This window comes from Bombyx mori, chromosome 13 (assembly GCF_030269925.1).
Source record: "Bombyx mori chromosome 13, ASM3026992v2".
Classification (NCBI taxonomy): Eukaryota; Metazoa; Arthropoda; class Insecta; order Lepidoptera; family Bombycidae; genus Bombyx; species Bombyx mori.
The window spans coordinates 7,550,179-7,573,214 of NC_085119.1; the positions used below are offsets into that span (position 1 = coordinate 7,550,179).

The 23,036-nt window shown below is 35.5% G+C and overlaps 2 protein-coding genes and 1 long non-coding RNA gene across 3 annotated transcripts in view; 1 reads left to right on the forward strand and 2 right to left on the reverse strand.

Moving 5' to 3' along the window:
- The window catches only part of LOC134199970 (uncharacterized), a 111,080-nt gene that overhangs the window by 31,215 nt on the left and 56,829 nt on the right, over positions 1–23,036 (reverse strand). The gene's annotated exons all lie outside the window — the stretch shown is intronic.
- Ssu72 (Ssu72 RNA polymerase II CTD phosphatase) lies at positions 3,589–4,413 on the forward strand. The gene is given in 1 exon segment (NM_001046977.1): positions 3,589–4,413. A coding segment is annotated over 1 exon segment (579 nt). The 5' UTR covers positions 3,589–3,773; the 3' UTR covers positions 4,353–4,413.
- LOC101745087 (ethanolamine kinase) lies at positions 8,315–22,074 on the reverse strand. Its single transcript, XM_004927829.3, has 7 exons — positions 21,171–22,074; positions 20,945–21,078; positions 15,377–15,560; positions 13,609–13,697; positions 13,074–13,300; positions 8,899–9,127; positions 8,315–8,492 (listed from the first exon to the last, which is right to left on the reverse strand). Exons 1-7 carry the CDS (start codon positions 21,303–21,305, stop codon positions 8,426–8,428), a joined length of 1,065 nt encoding a protein of 354 aa, XP_004927886.2. The 5' UTR covers positions 21,306–22,074; the 3' UTR covers positions 8,315–8,425.

Sequence of the window (23,036 nt, forward strand, 5' to 3'; positions counted from 1 at the left end):
GATCATATTCACTTTCGTTATTATTATTAATTAAAGCATACTCGTTTTCGAAGTTAAAGATATTTAACATGTCCGATGTAGGAACAAAATTTATGCATCTATTTGGCAGTGAAAATCGTATCCTGAGAACTGCTTCGGCAGTTTCTATTGCTATTTGGTTCTATAATTTGTCCTTTATAATATTGACATGTGAATAGTATAGTAGACTATAATTATTCTAGTAGTAATTGCAAATTGATACTCAAAAAACCTCCGAAATTTCTCCTAACTAACTTTTTCCCCCCGAATGTCCCCCCAAAGAATCTTTCCCCCGAATTTCCCCCCCCCCAAGGTCGAAAAACCCCCCGAATTTGCAGGCAATCCCCCCCATCTGGCAACTGCGCTATGGCGACCATTAAGCGCCTTATTCACGATCCATCTTGCTGTACGTCCCGCCAAGGCCATGCACGATGCACGATGCATTTAGCGCTTTATTCACGATCCATCACGGCTGTACGTCAGCTCAAGGCCGCGGTGCTGGATGTATCAAGCGCGAACAGAATAAATCGAACGAATTAAATGAGAGGGTTTTAATTTATTTAAAATGCCAGCTGTTTTATCAAAACGCCAAAAATGGGAGTCCTTCTGATGTTGTCAGCAGCAGCAGAAGAGAGGCAAAAAATAGCAAGAGGTTTTGGATTATTTTTTTAAACGTGCAGAGTATACTCAAATAATTAATATCATTTTTTACGCACGCTATCAATCCTTGCAGCTTCCCCTAAAATGGGCCTAAAAAATTGTAATAAGTTTATTATTTTTTATTTATTCATATAGTCTGCGCTTGAGACATTCCACAAACATGTGGAACTTATATCTTTCAATAAATCTTGAAAGTGTTTGACGATCCATTTTGACGTGCAGTCTCCTCTCGAAACAAGCTACAAATGTTAAATCTGCTGTACAGCAAGTCTATACACGATCAAGCACGCACGACGCAGGACCGCTCTGACGTACGTCAGCGTTATTCACTGTCTATCTGCACGACGCTCGCGGTGGTGGGGGCACTCGCTGGACGCAAAATCGGTCGTGGAAATCCAGCAAACAATTAATAATAATTATCGACGTACGTCAAGCCTATTCATGATCCTTTTGCATCGTGCATCGTGCATCGTGCATGGCCTTGGCGGGACGTACAGCAAGATGTATCGTGAATAAGGCGCTTTATCCTCAATAGTATTGTTTTTTTAAAGAGCTTTTATGACCTGGTAACTAAGACTTTTAGGTCAAGTCTTATTTTAATTTTAATGAAAACCTTTTTTATATAAGAAATTATATTATGAAATGAAATGAAGTTGATTAATCTCAATGAAATGAAATGAGATGATATGGGATTAAATATAATCTCAGTAAAATGGTGGTCATTTGCTAAGACTTTTCCAGTGGACTTTTTGGAGGATCCAGAGAAGTTACGATCAGCGACTTTGTTTAATTTTCCCACATTTGTGCACTTTAATAGATACTAAAGAGTTAATAAACTACTGTACTTACACATTTAAACCTACATGTAACCTATATGTACCTTAAATTTAATATTAAATGAAGAAATACTCAATAGACAAAATATATGATTGGTTAATCATACAACTTCACTCCTCGCAGCATCTCGACGAAACGAGTTCTGTTACTTGTACTACAATTTAATTTTAAATAATGATGTCTCTTTCATCGCGTCTAATAACGAGTGCAGTTACCTAAAGTCCTAATTTAATCCGTAAACTTATTAGTTTACGGATAAATCATCAATCATTTATTGAGCTTTCACAGACCTATACACTTCATACCAGGTGTCATAAACTATAGACTAATATGGTGCAAAAGTACTAGGTAATCGGTACCGGTAAAATGGGGCGATTAGGGATTGAGAGGCGAATCGGGAAAAAACCGGGAAAATCTTTCGACGCCCAATATTAGTTTTATATTCGTTGCAAAATCTTCCATTTTTTTGTAGTTTAATAGTAAAATGTTGAAAGTTTACAAAACAACTCTGAATATGCATTATAATAGCTGCTAACTTATAAAAAATCGCGTTTCAAATTAACTTGCTGTGGGGGTAATTATTTTAGTGCTAGAAACTTTGCTCTCTTTTATTTATTTGCTAATAATAGAAGACGACTATGATTTATAAACGCTATTTAGTGTTTGAACCATCATATATATTAAAGGTAAGTCTCAGTTGTTATTGGTTTTAATGTATTTGATAAAATAAAAATACATGTAAAAATCTGTTGTTTTTGGGGATATTGGGGACGTCTTAGGTACAAATAACAACGAAAAAGGGGTCAATTGGGATGAGAATACGTGAAATGGAAACGACCTAAGTATAAATAGGTACAGGTTTGTAGGGTTGTCTATGTAGTTATAACAATATTTTTTAAATTTGTTGGTAAAAATCTGGTTTATTCATGATGTTTTTGTCTAGAACTTTTATTCAAAATTATCAATGTGTTATTTTATTGTTTGGTAAATATTTATATTATCAGTTAAGTATTGTTTTCTATTTTTAGATATGCCTCACGTGTACGTATCAAAGAGTGCAAAGCCTTATAAGTGATATGATCCCTTAATATTAAAAACAGCAATAGAAGCCTATGAAATTGGAAATAAGTCTTTAGTTGAAATAGCTAAGCAATTTAATATAAGTAAGTCGATTTTGCACAGACATATAACAAGAACAATGAAACCTCAAGGTGGATAAAAATGTCTAAGTAATACATAATAAAATATTTAATATTTGTTCAGAGTGGGGGTATTCATCTGATTAATCCATGGAATAACCGACACATCTAATCTCTTAACCCAGATAAAAATATCAGCCCCTAAGTACTTGCCAAGAACAAAGAAAATTAAATATAAACCGTTTATAAGAAAGCCCACTCGTTCGAATTTAGGTGCGTAATCTTAGGAGAGTAATCCCATATACAGAATCCTTTGGGACTACAATAATATCTACGGTAGCGTGGTCTCCGTCAATGTTCATTCAGAGTTGTTCGATTGCGCTGAACTAATTTTAAGTGATGAAATAGATGTTTTTTTTAATTGTCTCACAACTTACAGGACAAATCTGTCGCGGGTCATTTCCCAAGTAAATATAAATTAATCATAAGTAAATAAATGTAATAAAGTTTTAGTTATATATATATATATTTGTTGTTAATGCACTGTCGATTGCACCTATAATTGAGGTGACATCTGCCATGTACTTTTGTCAGTTTTTCAATGTTTTTTATTAATGATCACTTTGTTGGTGCAACTAAATAAATAAATAAATTAAAACCAAGTAGTGTCACTGTCAACCCTAGCAAATTTCTCATTTCGTCCCAATTAACCGCAATTTCCGGGTAAATAGGGATTACACCTATTTTTGCTTTTTTTGCTTAAACTGGAATGCTAGTTGCATAGTTTTAAATTGGACAACGAAGATGATCCCAAGACTCAATCATTTTGATCCTGATATAGCATTATATACATCAACAATTACCTTAAAATTGGTCATAAAGTTGGAATTTGTCCCTAATCGCCCCATTTTACGGTACTACGGATCATGCATCTATGGCGAAATTCAGAATGATGAATTGACGAATAAAATTAAGCATTTTCTATGATGTGGATAATAAAATAATATTTTGTAAGGTTCAACTTTCTTTTCTAATTTTCAGATTTAAACAATCTTGGAAACACTGAATCACTAACAATTATTATGTACAAAATGTAGCGTAGCTTGATCTAATTTTAAAATGAGTGATTTATACGTTGCGGTTGTGTGTTCCTCTAATATGAATCGTAGCATGGAAGCTCACGCGTTTCTCGTAAAAAAGGGTTTTAATGTGAAATCTTATGGAACTGGCGAAAAAGTCAAACTACCTGGAGCCTCGGCAGATAGGCCTAATTGTTACGAATTTGGTGTTTTATACGATGAGATTTACAATGATCTTATGGAAAAAGACAAAAATTACTACACTCAAAATGGACTGTTACATATGTTAGACAGGAATAGAAGAATAAAGCCTTGTCCAGAAAAATTTCAGGTGTGTAATGAAAGATTTGATGTCATAATAACTTGTGAAGAAAGAGTATATGATCAAGTAATTGAATGGTTTGGCTCTAGAAGGTCAATCTATAATCAACCTGTTCACGTAGTAAACATTGACATCCAGGATAATCACGAAGAAGCAACGATTGGTGCATTTTTAATAAGTGATATGGTAACAAAAATGGCTCAAAGCGATGATTTGGACAATGATATAGATGAATTACTACACGAGTTTGAATCAAAGTGCCACAGACCTATTTTGAACTGTATAATGTTTTATTGAAAAATAATTTGACTGAATGCTATTGTGTTTATCAATTAAAAATAAATAAATATAAAACTCATTATGTTTTTTCAGATAAAGTTATTTTTGTTTTACCTCACGCACATGTTTTACATGTAAATGAAAGATTTAATCTGTTAAAGGTGATCTTTTTTCATATTGTTAATGAAAACAAATGATATATAATAAAAAATACTCAGTGTATTTCTGATTTCCTTTTTTCTAAATGAAAGTTGTGATATGTTGCTTTCTATATATACCTTCTGTACAGTTAAATAGTTAAAACTTGAACATGTAAGTAAAAACCTCATTCGCATTTATATTATAATCATATGGTTGCTATGGCACATCAATTACCCAATTTAGTGTGTTAATTGATATATAATAAATAGCATTGAGATTATTATTATAATATCAAGAAAACCAAAATTATTTACATTTGCCCTAATACAACTCCAAACGTTGTGGGCAGCTATCAATTGAAATACTTTCTCAATGGGAAAATTTACGAAATTAACGAAAACGAGTTTCGTTACTATTTTAGCTTGTTGTTACATGTCTATCTGACATGCAACAGAAACTAAGTAGATTGCATGGTATTTCTCTCATCAAATGAGAGTAAGTAGTACTTAGTGGCAGGTATAGTAGCTTGGCTGTGCCATTTTTATCACTGACTAGCTGACCCGGCAGACTTCGTAGTGCCTCAATCGATAAATAAAATACCTAAACTAATGTATAAAATAAACTTAAAACAAACAAAAGGAATTCGTCCGACGGGGGACACACCAAAGGAAAAACAAAATTGTTATTTTTATTTAATTCCGAGCATTTCCATATTTATCTACCTTTTAAGCCTTCTCTGAACTTCCACAAATAATTCGAGACCAAAATTAGCCAAATCAGTCCAGCCGTTCTCGAGTTTTAGCGAGACTAACGAACAGCAATTAATTTTTATATATATAGATGTCCATGAGCGATAACCAGTGGTTAACGTCATGTGGACCATATGTTCATCTCCAATCAATGGCAATACAGTCAGTCAGCATACAGTCAGGAAAATCGCGAAATAAAATTCAGAGGGTGCATTAGCGAGAAACTCGGGTTAGTGAGAAACCTCTATAAGCGAGAATGAGACTGTGCTCCCTTGAACTCTCGCTTATCCAGGTTTGACTGTATATGTGTTATGTACACATTTACCGGTCACCGATCTCGTCGAACCCGTTCGCTGACGACAAAGGGTTCGGCGAGTAAACTAACCCATAGACACACAGCCCACTGAGTTTCTCGACGGATCTTCTCAGTGGGTCGCGTGTCCGATTCGGTGGTAAATTCTGCGAAGCACTGCTCTTTCTAGGGCTAGTGTTAGCCACGTCCCCGGGTTAGTCCCGTGAGCTGACATGCTCGCTCGGTGAATCTAGTATGACTCTCGAGGTCACTAGAATAGGTAGGAAAACAAGTACCTACAGAGTTTGTAAAACTGTAATCCCCGAGTATCTGGCAGATTCTTCTAATTGGAGGAAATGTATTTTAATGTAATTATGAAATTTAGAACATAATATTGATTTGTGTTTGTTCGATAGTTACCTGATAAAATAATTGACTATAAAATAGCAACTGCATAATTACGTACCAAGACGTATAACTTAATTCATAAGTAACTGTTTAAGAAGTCGTCGTGGCCTAACGGATGAGACGTCCGATGCATTCGTGTTGAGCGATGCACCGGTGTTCGAATCTCAGGCGGGTACCAATTTTTCTAATGAAATACGTAGGTACTCAACAAATGTTCACGATTGCCTTCCACGGTGAAGGAATAACATCGTGTACTACGAGGGCTGCACTAAAAGTATCGGGAATGGAATATTTCCACTGTTCCTGTCATATTAAAATCTTTTTAATTGAAAACTCCTTGGTTTTAAAAATCGAATACCATTTATTTATTTAAAAAAAGATTCTCGGTCTTGTCACGAGGTTTTGTAAAACTTGTTTAGTCGTTGAGAAAATGGAATTGACTCAGTGGACGTGTCAAGCTCAGTGGTTATCCCCGTCAAGGTCGTCCAAAAACTGCAGTCACCCAAGAAAACGTTGATGCTGTGCGTAAGCTGATTGAGGAAGATCGACATGTGACATACCGCGAAATTCAGGCAACTTTAGACATTGGCATGAGTCAAATACAAATAATCTTGCATGAACAATTAGGTGTAAAAAAGTTGTTTTCCCGATGGATACCGCATTCGCTCTGTGAAGAGCAAAAAGCGGCTCGCGTTACTTGGTGCGTCAGAACTCTCGAAAGATTCCACGCAGGATCCTCAAATGCTGCATACAACATTGTATCAGGTGACGAATCCTGGATATACGCGTACGAACCCGAAACAAAAAACCAGTCACGAGTTTGGGTGTTCGAAAATGAGTTAAAGCCAACAAAAATTATTCGTTCACGGAGTGTTGCAAAAAAAATGGTGGCCACGTTTGTCTCCAAAACCGGCCATGTTACGACTATTCCTCTTCAGGGACAAAGAACGGTTAATGCAGAATGGTATGCTTCAATGATTGGTTCCATCGTATGGAAAAATGTGTCGAATTTCGCGGAGAATGCTTCGAAAAGCAATAAATACATTTTTAAATAGTAATGTTGTGTCACTTCGTTAATTCCCGAAATTTTCAGTGCCGCCTAGGTAAAAATGAAACCCGCAAAATTATAATTTGCGTAATTACTGGTGGTAGGACCTCTTGTGAGTCCGCGCGGGTGGGTACCGCCACCCCGCCTATTTCTGCCATGAAGCAGTAATGCGTTTCGGTTTGAAGGGTGGGGCAGCCGTTGTAACTATACTTGAGACCTTAGAACTTATATCTCAAGGTGGGTGGCGCATTTACGTCGTAAATGTCTATGGGCTCCAGTAACCATTTAACACCAGGTTGGCTGTGAGCTCGTCCACCCATCTAGCAATAAAAAGAAACAAAAAAAAAAAATACAGATGTAACTTGTGATTTTATTTTTCGTCAAATCATGTTTCCCATATGACTTGGCGAAATGAATACGATAAGAGCAATCATGAATTCCTGCTGTTCTGCATTTTGCAAAACGACGATAGTTTGTAAATAGACAATGAATATCAATATGTATAAGATTTTTACATAAATTTGAACTTAATAATTAATCCAATGTTATTAAAAAGTAAGATAAATACGATTATTTTCAAGTAGATATTTTCAAGATAAATACGATTATTCAAGTATTTGAAAGCAATGTTAAAATAGGATAGGATGACGCTCACAGGTCATGACTGTTCGAACCTGCCCGGAACGAGCCGGCGATGTAGTGCAAAATTTGTGGCTGCGACGATAACCGAGAGTACCCGCTGGCCGCATGCAGTGCCCCGGAGAGCAGCACCGTGTCCTCGTGGTTTAAACAGGGCCAGATTTTTCGCTGCGGACTGTCGTATCTACGACGCGAAAGTATAATTTATATACTGGACTGCAAGTCCACATTCCAGAAGATGCAAGCGACTGAGCACGAAAAAAAGAGTTCTTCTCTTCACATTAACCTGCTGTTATCGAACCGGGTACAGGTGAAGAGCTTATTCCCAGCTACGGTCCTTGCAGGAATAGCCTCGCTCGGCGCCCTGAAAAGTCGAGGACGCCTGGAAGACTAACAGCATTCTAGTATTCTTCAGACTTATTAACATAGAGCAACCAGTTGTCGGTTTGTCGCGTGTCGATCCGGCACCCTAGTTATCTCCCAACATCTGCAGAATCACCGTGTTGGCGGACGCAGTGCCGTTTTGCCTCCCCCAGTTCTATCCACAGCGGGCTGTGACATTCAGAGAGACGTTAAATGTGTGGTTTCAACAAACAACAACAACGTGTCTTTTCGGCGCGGGAATCTTGTAATAGATAAATGGCCCCCGGACAAACGACAAAAGGATAGGTAAGTGAACATGTAGAACAGGATTAAAAAACTATTCGCATGCTCCGCATTTTTATTTAAGATTGATATTTCAACAATAAATTATAGAATTTATAAATAAGTACTTTTACAAGTAAATGTCCATTTTATTATTATTATTAATTAATTAAGTACATACACTTAAAATATCATTTTTTGTTTGATAATATCGCTGTAAACGTATTTCTGCATACCTGAAAAAAGTAAATAAACTATGATATAGTGTACCATTAGACACATTTTAACAACAAATCATTTTTATCAGAATTTATTGTATGAGAAGCGAGCCCATGCTCCACCTAGTATTTGGCAATTATCGGAATACATAGAGACCAGATAATTATTATAAGATTAATATTTCCGTCCACCTTGAGACAAAGGTATTAAGGTCTCAACTGTATCGAAACTATCGGCTTTATTAACCTTTTAATTGGGAGGCATGCATTAAGACAGAAAAAGTAGGGTCTTGATATAAATCATTCTCCAAAAATCTCGATTAGTGTTTTTAGACTTATAATCGGTCCTTAAAGCCTGAAAATGATTGAAAAAAATTTCAAGAAATCCGAAATAGTATAATATTTTTCAGATAACATATCGTACCTTCCGAAATCGAAATCAATATCAGAATGTTCAAATTGCACTAGTGACCATATACCCCAAAGAAAATGTGAAGCTAACGAAAGTTTTTGTACTTCTTCATAAACTGTATCTACGCTTTTAGCGTCAGGCGTCATTGTTCCTAAATATTCCGATAAATATACTCTAATCCAAGCAAGTTGGAAGTCTTTACTCGGATATCTTTGGTAATCAATGTCTTCAATTGATAATCCTGTGAACAAACATGTCAATATTTATTTAATATGTGCTTGTTGTCTACGAGCTTTACATAAGGGGAGCTGTGAGTTCGTTCACCCGTATATGCAATAAATTTAAAAAAATCGTATGTATTTAAAAATTATTTGCCATCACGTAATCATTAAAAATGGCCCGACCGGATTCTTTTGTTCCTCCATACCTTTTTTTCTTCCTATACTGATAGCCTTGAGAGACCATTTCAGCTTCTCCTTGACGTGTAGGTGAGCTAACGGGGCCCAAACCGGAGTGTTGCTAACACTGGCCCTAGCAAGAGCCGTGCTTCGCAGAACCTACCACCGGTTCGGAAAGGGCACCCACTGAGAAAATTCGGCGAGAAACTCAGTAGGCCGTGTCTATGGGTTAATTTACTCGTCGAGGCCCAAGCAACGGGTTCGGCGAGGACGGTGACCGGATCTCATGACCGGGGTGTAACGAAAAACACGACAGTGCAACTGAGACAGAATACTTTGGTTTTGCAGCTTTAAAGTGGCGCACCTTAATCTATGATTGGTCTCTTGCCCTATTCAAATTCTATCAAAACGCCTTCCAAATGACTCTTCGAGACTACAGTACCTAATTTGGTAAGATTGGGAAAAGTCTCCGAAAAAACATAACTATACCTGTGGAGAGGCAATAAGATAAGCCAAGCACGTATTAGTGCAGCATAAGGCGCTCCTTTAAAATCCTATGTGAACATTAAGTCTCTCAATAGTTGGAGCTCAAAAAGGCTTGACCACAAAAAAGACAAATAAACTTCTTATAAGAAGGCCCAGTTATAAAATCCAATAACAAGTCTCAGTCAATCCTAGGCACCTTATTGGATTATTTTGTTGGACATCTATGAAAAACAGTATTAAATCCCCGAGGATGTCGGTGTGTTTTGTCTTCTAGACCAGTCATAAAACTCTTTCCTTGAGAAACCAAACATGTGATACTAGTAGAGCTTATTGTACCGTGGGAAACAAATATACGTAAAGTCCAACAATAAGAAAAATCCTATGATCCCATAAATGAGCTAATCAAAAATTAATACGTGGTTAGTTTATATGCTGTCAAAGTGAGTGAGAGAGATAGGTACTTGAAAAAAATCTAAAAGCAGCACTTGGAGGTTTCTATCAAATTTGTCTAGGCAGGGAGAGGAACGCGGGGAATGAAGGTGAGCGTAATACGTATTCATAGGGGTCCCATAAACTTACACCAGTGTCGCAAGTCCACTGTCATTCTCTAAATTCTTCTCTTAGTAACACGATTGACCCCGGTACCCGTACGTTGAGATTGTTAAGATGTATTGTTAAGATATTCCGGATAAGAGATAGTGGCGTAGCGTAGTGCGGGCGGCACTTTTTCGGGGGCGGCAAAATTTCACAATAAATAATAAAAATATTTGAACCACTTCATATTTTTATCGCAACTACTTTGGACCGATTGAACTGGCAGCACCGTCTATCTATACTGACTCGCGGGGATTCCCCGTATTTTATAATAGTAAAGAAGTACGTGATGCTTCGACAATTCAAAGAAAGTTTTATTGATAGATTGTCAGTTGTCCATTTCACATTGACGTAAATTTATGTTACGCTTTAAAACTGTGATTTTTGTGTTAATAAGTACCTACGTGTAGTGGTGATTCAACATTGTGAAAAATTGATTTTTTCCGCTCCGTTTACCTGAATTACACTGTGTAAGTATTCAATACGTATTTTTATTTATGTAATTGTATAATAATATAAATTAACGTGTGTGGGTGCCATAACTGGTTGAAGTAGAATATTTTTTGTATAAATAAACGCGATTGTAACACTTAGATACACTTTTTTATTTAAAATCTTACCTGTAGATATAATGCAAAATAATGATGACTGCTCTTGCCAATAAAAAAAATGTGTGCGTGTACTAGTGTACACACGTAAGAACTGAAACTTGTTTATGGCCTTATTTTTCGAAAAATGATCTACATGCAACTTTCTAGAAATTGGTTAAATAAAGTTAAATTAGATAAAGTTTAAACAAAAGGATTTTATTATCATAGACATGAATACAAAAAAGTTAAATTAGATAAAGTTTAAACAAAAGGATTTTATTATCATAGACATGAATACAAAACAGATGGCGCGTAACGGAAAAATGTGACGCGTAACCGAAAAATGTGACGGTAAATTTTTTTCCAACGCCGATAAGGAAGTTTCACTTCAAAAAATCAAGAATTAATGTATAGTACACATCAAAGTGAAATACCTAAATAAAAGGGCGGGAAAATTGTCTTCCACTCCGGGCGGCTGACACCTACGCTACGCCACTGAGATATTCGTCTCATAATAATGATTAGTTTTATATTTTAAAGTATAATTATGCTAAGGTGATGTTGTCTATATGCACGGTACGATTTATCAAAGCCGCAATCTCTGCTGGTATATTTTATTTAGTACGTATCTAAGTAGGTTACTGTTCGTGTATTTCAGTATTATACAGAAACTTACATATTTCATTCCAGTGGGTAAGATAACCTCAAATCGAGAGGTCGGAGATTTTAAATATTCTTATTAAAAGTTTTGATAACCGAAGTTGTGTCACACATATTTTGTAAATTATAATAGAGATGGCTTTATACAATACTATGAAGATAATGATAGTTACGGAATTTTTTTCACTACTTTATCGCTGGTAGCTTATGGGAATAATTGCAGCTAGGCGGGGACGGGAGTTGTAATTCCAACTTTTCTATTTCAGACATATTTATAACATTTTTTCGTGATTATATACGAATAAAACAAAATAAAATAATATATCTAAGTTATAAAATAATATATGTACTATCTAAATAATAAAGCAAAAGAATGTAACTACGAAGTAAAATGTATCGTACTAAGTTTCTTTGTATTTCTCGATGTGTGCAGACGATCCATGGTCTACCCGTAATTAAATAGATAAGAAAACACAGACAATAGAATACCCCCTACCTATCTTGAGACATGAGCTCGAATTTTAAATTATACTTTTTTTTATGATTGAAAGATTACTGGTGGCCCGGAGGCCTTTCCAGCTTCACCAGGACGAGCAAAGGCTCAGCCAGGAGGGGTAAAAAATTATACTATATGAGTCGACTATTATCAAAGCCGGCAATGTGACTTTTGGACAATTATTGGTAAATCAGAAAATCGAATTATTGACTTTGTATTCCATTGGCAGTCACAAAACTCTTCTGAACGACATCTTAGATAAATAACAGGTTAAGTATTAACCTTTATTTAATGCAAGTTTTGAACCGTATTCTTTGAAGGAGACGATTATATTCAAATCAATCTGTATTGACATATCAATAACATTTTTTTGTCCAAATGCATGATTGCCACCTTTGATAATAGACGACTCATATATGGGTTATCCCACCCTTCAAAACGCAACGCTAGTCGACTTCGTTGCCGAAATAGACGGTATTATTCATAGGTGTTCGTAACACTGGCTTATCACTTATTGCGTAATTTTATGATGTTTATATAGTTTTATGTTTTTTTACAAATCTCCTGAAATTCGTTCTTATATGTGACGTGTTAGGTACCTGTATCTATTTACTTTTATTGGATCGTGTCTGACTATGGGATTTGAACCCCGGGGGGCGTTATTGAATAAACTGATCTTCCCACATGTTAGGCCATATGGGTTATCTACGCTACGTTTTACATGATTATTACACGTTACATTGACCCGACTCGAAAGATGTTGGTTAAATTTATATTTTTATTTCATAAACGGTTGAAGAAGCTCACGGCCCACCTGGAGTTAAGTTGTTACTGGAGTCCAGAGACATAACAATGTGAATGCCACCACCCATTCTAAAACTACTTTATAATGACTGCCTAAACACCGCGCAGTCAAACACAACACACTTGTTTGTTCTTCGAATATAATAAATATATACTCACCGACAAATTCGTTGAAATGATTAGCTATATCGAACGCCTGATAATTGTAACTGGCATATTCATAGTCTATGAAAGAGATGGTCCCTTCATCTTTGTTGAAGATAACGTTTCCTAGAAGCAAATCATTGTGAGCAAACACTATTGGGCTCTCCGTTTTGATTAGATGAGACTTTAGACGCTCAAATTCAATCCTTAGCTTAGTTACTGACCCAAAGCTACTCACAAATCTACAACAGAGACGAAAACGCTGTGGATTTAAAATTGTTATTTAAAACAAAAACTCCTACCCAAATTAAAAGCATTTATTTTCTTTCGAGCTGAGTCGACGATTTTACAGGGAAAAATATACTACCCAATATTACTATTACTACTATATTATTATCCCCTGATTTACATATGCACATACTTATTCTTTAAATTTACAATTACTCTATAAATAAATTTGATTGGGTTATATTAAGACTTCAAAATGATATTTCGCAATAACTTTATATTTAGATCAATAGTCACTCTTTAATTCGTAAAAATATATCACCTATTGTGTTTGACTTCTGTAGAGAATTTCTCTGGCAACAAACTTAGGAATTGTTCAATTTTATCCCATACCATTGGATCTTTTTGTACCTGAAAATATAAACTTTCTATAGAAGACGTATTAATACTTTTGAATAATTATATTTTCTCGTAATTTGTTTGTTTTTTGAACATTGAAGATGGTAGCTTGTAGTAAATAACTCAATTGTCCTCATAAAATCAATTGTGGCATGTAATACAAGAACTTTTCAGATAATTATTTTTTCTTTGAAATAAGGTCGCGTCTTTATATCCTCTTATCGTGGCCGCCTCTAACTACATATGCGACCTAGGCGACGGAGTAACACAAAGTAGCCGTCGCCCACAGGATGTCTTATCGGATTCTCCGGATCTATTCTCGATGCTTATGAGGTCTAAGCACCGATCACCGTTAAACTCGTCGTCGTCGTCACTCGTCAAACTCGTCGAAATTCGACGTGCAACATGTAAACCACAGCTCACTGAGTTTTTCGCCGGATCTCCTCAGTGAGTCGCGATTCCGATTCATTGGTAGATTCAGCGAAGCATCTTGGTAGGGCTACTTAAAACTATCTCAGGTTGAGCCCGTGAGCTCACCTACTCGTCCGAGCGTAGCTGAAATAGCGCCTCAGTTCTTAAAATTTTACATACGGGCAGAGACTGCCTCAAGATTCCTTCGCATCTGCCGGCATGCAAAAAGATTAAGAAGCGGGGCAGATATCTGGGATGACATAGGAACCGAACATTGACCAGTGTGATAGCTCCATGTCTGAGATTCGCATACACAATGCGTAGTCTTGAGGGAGATCTGGTTCTTAACTTTCATATGTCAAGCGAGTCGCGCTGCTTCTTGCAGTTAAAATCGTGCATCCCTTAGATCACAGACGTCTGTCGCTTATCTTAAGAGTTCCATCTTGTTGGAAGACTGCTTATGTTTACCCAATTCTCAAGAAGGATGACTGGTCGAATCCTTTGTGTTAAGGGCCTATGGCGATATAGTTCACTTCTAAAGGTACGTCTTGACCCTAGTAAATGCCGGTTCGAAATCGCAGTACACTGGTATAATACTCAGAGATCGCTGTTGCTAATTCTCCAGTGAATTACTTCCTCGCCTTTTACAACATCCACAGAAGTAAAAAAAATACAAAAATAGTGACTATTAATTAAAACAAAAAAAAATCACATATTATGTGGCCATTTAGCGTAGAATTTCATATATAATTTAAAACAAAAAATGCACACGTTTCTACCAATGTCCCTGAAGAGATTAAAGATCAAAGTTCTGTGGCATAATTTATGCGTTATCTATGCGTTGTTTTATGCCGCATAAAACCCATAAATAAGGGTTACAGTATGGTGCAGTTCGTCCACACAGAACCTAAGCTACAATATCTATTGTCAGAGTGAATTATGAAATATTTACCGAAAATTAAAAATAATGTTATTTAAGCAACACTTAAACAATGTAAGATAAGATAAGGGGATCTAACAGAAAACTGATAAATTCTATATATTACCACATTTCATCTTACATTTCATAATTATAAATTCACAACAATAATAAAACACTACTCAATGAAATTGTTCGGGACTTACCCTCCTGAAGCAATCCAATTAAAAATTAAATTAAATAATAAAAAAATCAGAGGCTGTTTTTTTTGGTCCTAGAATATTAATTCCCTATTAGTGTATGATACGAGTCATATTGCTCGGGTGTGGTTCAATTACGTTAAAATCTAATCAATTCATACCTCTTTTCCAAGTTCAACTCTATGCATTTTTGCCATTTGCTTGGCCACAAGAGGCCATATTTTTATATCAAGTACTGTTTCAATGTTTAAAGTGTCTCCAGGGAAGTACTGATAAATTAATCCATTTTCAAATACAGCATATAATTTTGGAGCTAAACCGCGAGCGCTAAGAGTTTTTATATTTCTGTGAACAAAAAAAATACCTATGATTTTGTAAAACTCATTATGTTATAGATTTTTGTCTTTTTTTAGTAAGCTAATTTATTGTCATTCTTCAAGAATAATTCAAAGTAAACTAGGATATGGTTCGGAAAAAAGTCTTTTCGCATTATAGTAGGTATGTATGAACTTGTAATCAAATCTCTTTGTCTATACTATTTGGTAATAATTAAGAGGCTCGTTTTGGTAATAATGAAGAGTTTAAATTTTAAAGATAAATTCAAATTAGGAAAATGTGTGATTTTTATTTATTTTTCGTATTGTCAAAATGAATGAATCTAATGAAGAAATTCGATATATTTTAAAATTTTACTACAAAAAAGGATAAAAGGCAACGCAAGCCACAAAAAAAATTTGCGATGTTTATGGACCTAGTACAGTGTCTGTGAGAGTAGCACAAATTTGGTTTAAGCGTTTTCAATTCGGAAATTTTGATGTCAAAATGCACGTCGCTCTGGTCGCCCTATTACGGATAAAATGGATGCCAAGTTTGAAAAAGTGGAACAAGATCGGCATATCAGTAGTTACGACGTAGCTGAATAAATGGGGATCGACCACAAAAACAGTTTTGGCGCATTTGAAAAAAACTGGGTACACAAAAAAGCTCGATATTTGGGTACCTCACGAGCTCACTAAAAGAAACCTAATGAACCGTGTACTCATTTGTGATTCTTTATTACGAAGAATGAAACCGAACCATTTTTGAAGAAGCTGATAACTGGTGATGAAAAGTGGATCACGTACGACAAGAACGTGCGAAAAAGGTCGTGGTCAAAGGCCGGTTAAGCTTCACAGACTGTGGCGAAGCCCGGTTTAACTCGCAACAAGGTGACGCTGTGTGTGGTGGGATTGGAAGGGCATTATCCATTATGTACTGGTATTACCAGGCAGGTCCATCGATTCTGAACTCTACTACGAACAACTGATGAGATTAAAGCAAGAAGTTGAGTGAAAGCAGCCGGAATTAATCAACAGAAGGGGTGTGATTTTTCAACATGATAACGCTAGACCTCATACGTCTTTGGCCACTCAGCAAAAATTAAGAGCTTGACTGGGAGGCGCTAATGCATCCGCCGTATAGTCCTGACCTTGCACCTTCAGATTTCCACCTGTTTCGATCTCTTCAGAATTCTTTAGGCAGTGTCAGGTTAACATCACGAGAGGACTGCCAAAACCAATTGTCGCGGTATTTTGATCAAAAGCCCCAAAATTTCTAAAGCAATGGGATCATGTCCCTACCTACAAGATTGCAAAAAGTTATTGAACAAAATGGTACCTACAAACTTTAGTTCAATGTAAATAAACGATATTAAAAAATGTTGTGAATTTTCTTAAAAAATGCGAAGAAACTTTTCCCCCAAACTATTATTATAAAGTAAAAGCCAGTTATTAAAAAAAAAAATTCATTATTCTATGATACAATGACCTTTATGTGGAACAAAAGACGAATTTAATTATATCCAAGCAGTAATGTAGCGAACTAAAGATTTTTGTTAACACTTATTTTTACCTTAGACATGCATGGCCCATGCAGTTCAGACTATCTACTTGGCTGAGTGTTTATTTCGATTTTTCTGTTTTTTATGACATTGTTAATATCAATTGACTAATGGTTTTTTTTTATGTTTATTGTATTATAATTTTAGGTTTACCTCTCAAGTTCCAACATGCAATGTGAGCGTGCATGGGTACCAGCATTGTGACTATTTCTGGGGTGACTACTTTCTAGTTTGAAGGGATTTGAGATAGACAATGAAGTAAAATGATAGATTCAGTAGTGCAGTAGTAAATGTCTCTAACTGCTGCATCATGGATTTCGATTCACTCCTCGGGTAAACAGTGGTGTGATGAACATGTCTTCATTCTTTGTTGGCATTTTTAAGATGTATATGTCTCTATATTTAAACATATACAGGTATATATCTATATATTGTATATACCTATATTAGTATTTGGTAACTCCTAATGCTGAAGCAAGCCAGTCTTGCATTTGGCATGGATCCGAGTCAGAGTGTTTGAAGGTTTTTGGCTTTCCTATATGCTGACACTTCATTATCATCATCGTCACCAGCCCACACCACTGAGCTCAGTCGTCAGCTTTCCTCATCAACCTCCTGCCGGCCACTGTTCGGAGCTCATGACTCTTGGATGGTATAAAATTAAACACATACACACAACCAAAGGTATAACACTCAACAACAAAAAATGCCAAAGGTGTCAAAGCAGTATATATACCATGTGTCTAAGTTTGGTTCACAATTTTTAAATCTGTCAAACAGGGAGAATTTAGTTGAACATATGACTTTATAAAGACAATAACATTTTTTTCTACTACTGGTATAGTAACCGGCAAACATCGTGAGCAAATGACCTTGACTGCGCAGAACCGAATTTTAGATCACTTTGGTGGTGAGGGTGAGGCGCGATGGCAGGGGAAATCGTATCGAGCGCGTTATTGGTAGATCAGTCGAACCTTGCGTCCCGCACCGCGCCTTCGTTCCGCTTGCTCCCAAAAGTACGCTTGCGTACAGTGAAAAGTCTATCGTTATTAATCGTTAAGTTATATTTTGTTATAATTGCTTGTTGACTTTGTTGCCATTGCTATTTGTTGAGTGTTTATTGATTTTTTATAAAAAATACACTATGCCGCGACAAACTGGTGTAGTATTCAAAAGAAAGGGTAGAAAAATTGTGTACGACGTATATTGCTTCATTATAAAACAGGGGAAGAATGATATTATGGAAAAAGTAAAACAGACTTCGGAAGCAACAAAAACATCAGTGAGTACTGTTAGGTGCATTATTAACGAAGCTAAAGGCTCTGGCTTGCTCATCGTGCTTGGGACTCCGGGTAAGAAAAGATCAGGGAAGAAGAAAGTTACCGGAATGGATAGTTTCGTTCAATCTGTAATAAAAAGATGTAATCATAATAACTACATAACAAGCAGCGAAACTCCGTACCGTAGAAAGGCTTCGAAAATTTTAAAGAAGATATACATTTTAATGGCTCGGAATGAAGTTTACGACGAATTATGAAAGAGCTAGGCTTCAGATGGAAAAAAAAAACAGAAAATAATCGGAAGCTGGTAATTGAAAAAAGTAACATTCGATTACTACGAATCGAATATCTTCAAAAAATAATTAATTATAGACAAAAAAGAAGATCGAACCGACCGAGTCGTAAACTACACCGATGAGCCCTATGTCGACTTATCACGATGATGGCGACTCGGGTGATGAAAACAGTGATGATGATAATGGTCAAGATTATGATAACGAAAAAAAATTACAAATACCAGCTTCGCTTCAACTGAACGAAGACCTGGCAACAGCTCTAGTTTTGACTTAATAGAAGGAATATCTATTTTACCCCAAGATTAAATTATTATAATTATTAACCTATATTTTTTGTTGATGTTCTAATAAATATATAAATAAATACATATGTTGATTTTAATAATTTAATTGCATTATGACGCAGAGTAAATAATGTTTTTGCATGTGAGTGTACCATGCGCAAACTTACCCCCACTACGTCAACAAATGCTCAAGAAGTTTGCCGGCTATTATACCTGGGCAAGAAATAATGCACACCGACCTCTAGAAAGAGACATTCGGCTAATTTCGGCTTTGTAGAGCGTTGTCCCTTTCGCACGAAATACTAACAGTATATAGTAAGAGCTGTTAAAACAATAATTATTGTGAGTTGCTTATTTTATCCATTCTTTTTATTTATTTATTTATAAAAAAAAAATCTATAAGTTTTATCCTTAGATTATAGTAAAAAAACGTATGTTTACGTATTGATTTATTTATTTTGAAAAGTGATACATTCTGACAAAACAATTATAAATCCTCAATTCCTTCCGATTCACTATCAGTGCTCTCAATGAAGTCAATATCATTGTCGCTATGAGCAGTATTTATTACCAGTGCAGTATTTATTACCAGTCTATCAGTGTAATTTTCTAGACTGTGTTGAAATCTTCGAAATTTATTCTCACATTTAATTGCATGATCGCAAACCTTTTTCCACTTCAGTCCCGATCATGTTTACTTTTTCTGCCAATAATGTTTAACTGTAGTTAAATTCATACCCACATTTTTAGAAGCTACACAGCCTTTCAGTTGAGACCACTCAATACAGTTGAAACGCATTACTGCTTCACGGCAGGAATAGGCAGGGTGGTGGTACATTCTTGAAATTCCACTGACATTTGCAACTCACTCTTGTATTTTCTTAAAATAGTTATATACGTCTTTATCTTCATGATTTTTAAATTTGTCAGCTTCAGTTAAAAATATTTATACACTTTGTAGACAATTTCACGAGACTGACCATGTAAAGGCTTTCCTCTTTTTCCTAAAGATGCGATAGTACAATTCTAACCGGTCACCGTTCTCGTCGAACCCGTCGCTTGCGACGAAGGGCTCGACGAGTAAATTAACTCTCAGACACAGCCCACTGAGTTTCTCGCCGGATCTTCTCAGTGGGTCGCGTTTCCGATCCGCTGGTAGATTCTGCGAAGCACGGCTCTTGCTAGGGTTCGTGTTAGCAACGTCATCAGGTTTGAGCCCCGTGAGCTCACCTACTAAAGTTAGGGTTACGCTGACATAGCCCTTAGGGCTATCAGCTTAGGTAGGAAAAAAAAAAAAAAACAATTCTAAATCATTTATTTTTGGGGGTGTTATCACCACTCTATATATATTCTGAACTGGATGCAACCGTACTCCACTGCATTTGTCGAATGACTGACAAAATGTAACACATGTAGTGTGCGAAAGGGACAATGCTCTACAAAGCCGGAATTAGCTGAATGTCTCTTTCTAGAGGTTAATGTGCATTATTTCTTGCCCAGTATTATAATTACCGGTAAAGTAATTAGAGCTGTTTTAAGTTTATGTACTTTTAGGAGCTTATTACTGTTTCCACTAAGGGAAAAGCTTTATGTATAGAAAAACAACACACAAAGAATATGGAAATACATTTATATAACATATGAGATAGACTTGGCAAAAATGTTACAAGCCCAATGTCAATGTGATAAGTAAGTAGAACATATTCAAAGGTATTGATTTATATGTAACAGGTGGTACTTATGAAGTGTAACACAAGTTCATTTTTGCCAAAGGGCATTTTGTAGCATAATTTTTCAGTCAGATTTTATATCATCTTTTAATGTTTACTAACAATTTTTACTGTCAATAATGAATACTATTAAAATGAACTAAAGTATTACTTATTAGCTTTGCATGAACTACACTTTGGCAAGTTTTTTCTAGCTGTACCTATAACATGTGGATTATATAAAAAATGTGCAAGCTGTGTAAGCTGTGTAAATAACTCACCGGACTTCAGCTTTTCTATCAATTAGTAAATCTGTTTTATTTCCATAAATCCGGACGAGGACTATGTCATTTTCATTGTGTGAGGTACTTAATTGACAACAAACTAATTTATTAGTTATTCCATCCGTGAAAACCTTGAAATAAATCCTAATGTAAATTATTTTCCTCTTACACTTATTTTCACAAAGTATCTGTTGATATTTACACTAGGTATACAGATACAGACCTTGAATTTTACGTTTTCTAAAGGCCATGTAGGTCTTAGGTTTTTTAGAAGTAGGTTTATCCCACCATAAATATCGCTTTCCTGAATTTGAATTGGAATATAAATATCACCAGCTGAAAGGCAAACTGTCGACATGTTAAAGAAATTATGTGATTCTATTGTTCTCGTTGAGAGAGCACACTAGCTTCAACTGAAGCTTAAACAAAACTAAGCAAAATAAGTGTTCACTTCTCATTTTATACAAACTATGTTTTCAATTGAATAAATTTTTATCTTCATCAGTAATCACCGCACAATAAGGGTCGATTCGACCAAACAAGAGTAAATCTTATTCTTAGAATAACTCGTCAGTTAATCGAGAGTAAATCAATTTTACGTTTTACCAACTACAATTCTAAGAATAGTGAGCCTATTCGGGAATTGTTACTATACCGCCGTTTCGCACGGAATAACGGAGCTATTCCTAGAATAAAGTAATGGCGTCTGTCAGTCCAACATCTGATTTCTGTCATTTCATAAATATTTATTCTGTTTTAATTTCAAGTCAACGCAATGCACTAAATGATTATTAATAGTCTGAATGCAACGTTTAAACGAAAAAAGATAAAACCACACGACAAAACTTGACAATTCCCTCAAACAAACAAGAAATAAAAATAATACGTTTGACAGCTGGATATCTTACACAACAGCTACTTTTTCACACTAAAATACGGCAAAATCGAGTTGACGATTTGTATGCTCTTACACTATGCCGTTGCACAACAACATTTATTTGCCGGATTTTATTTTTGTTCACCATTCACTCTGCTATTCGCGTATTGTTATTCCTAGCGCAAGTATACGTGGAAAAACGACTATGAATTTACTCGAGATTAAAATCATGGAATAGGTTATTCCTCGTATAGTTACTCGAGTTTAAATTTAAGTTTGGTCGAATCCGCCCTAAGTGTATTATCTATGCACCTCACTGATCTCAAACATCAAACATATATTAGTACCGTAAAATGGGGCGATTAGGGACAAATTCCAACTTTATGAGCAATTTTCAGGTAGTTGTTGATGTATATAATGCTATATCAGGATCAAAATGATTGAGTCTTGGGGGCATCTTTGTTGTCTAATTTAAAATTATGCAACTAGCATTCCAGTTTAAACAAAAAATGCAAAAATAGGTGTAATCCCTATTTACCCGAAAATTGCGGTTAATTGGGACGAAATGAGAAATTTGCTAGGGTTGGCACTACTTTTATTTTTATATATAGTTTTAATTAATTAATTTATTTAGTTGCACCAACAAAGTGATCATCAATAAAAAAAATTGAAAAACTGACAAAAGTACATGGCAGACATCACCTCAATTATAGGTGCAATCGACAGTGCTGATATTTCTATCTGGGTTAAGAGATTAGGTGTGTCGGTTATTCCATGGATTAATCAGATGAATACCCCCACTCTGAACAAATATTAAATATTTTATTATGTATTACTTAGACATTTTTGTCCACCTTGAGATTTCATTGATCTTGTTACATGTCTCTGCAAAATCGACTTACTTATATTAAATTGCTTATCTATTTCAACTAAAGACTTATTCCCAATTTCGCTTCGAATAAACCAGATTTTTACCAACAAATTTAAAAAATATTGTTATAACTACATAGACAACCCTACAAACCTGTACCTATTTATACTTAGGTCGTTTCCATTTCACGTATTCTCATCCCAATTGACCCCTTTTTCGTTGTTATTTGTACCTAAGACGTCCCCAATATCCCCAAAAACAACAGATTTTTACATGTATTTTTATTTAATCAAATACATTAAAACCAATAACAACTGAGAATTACCTTTAATATATATGCT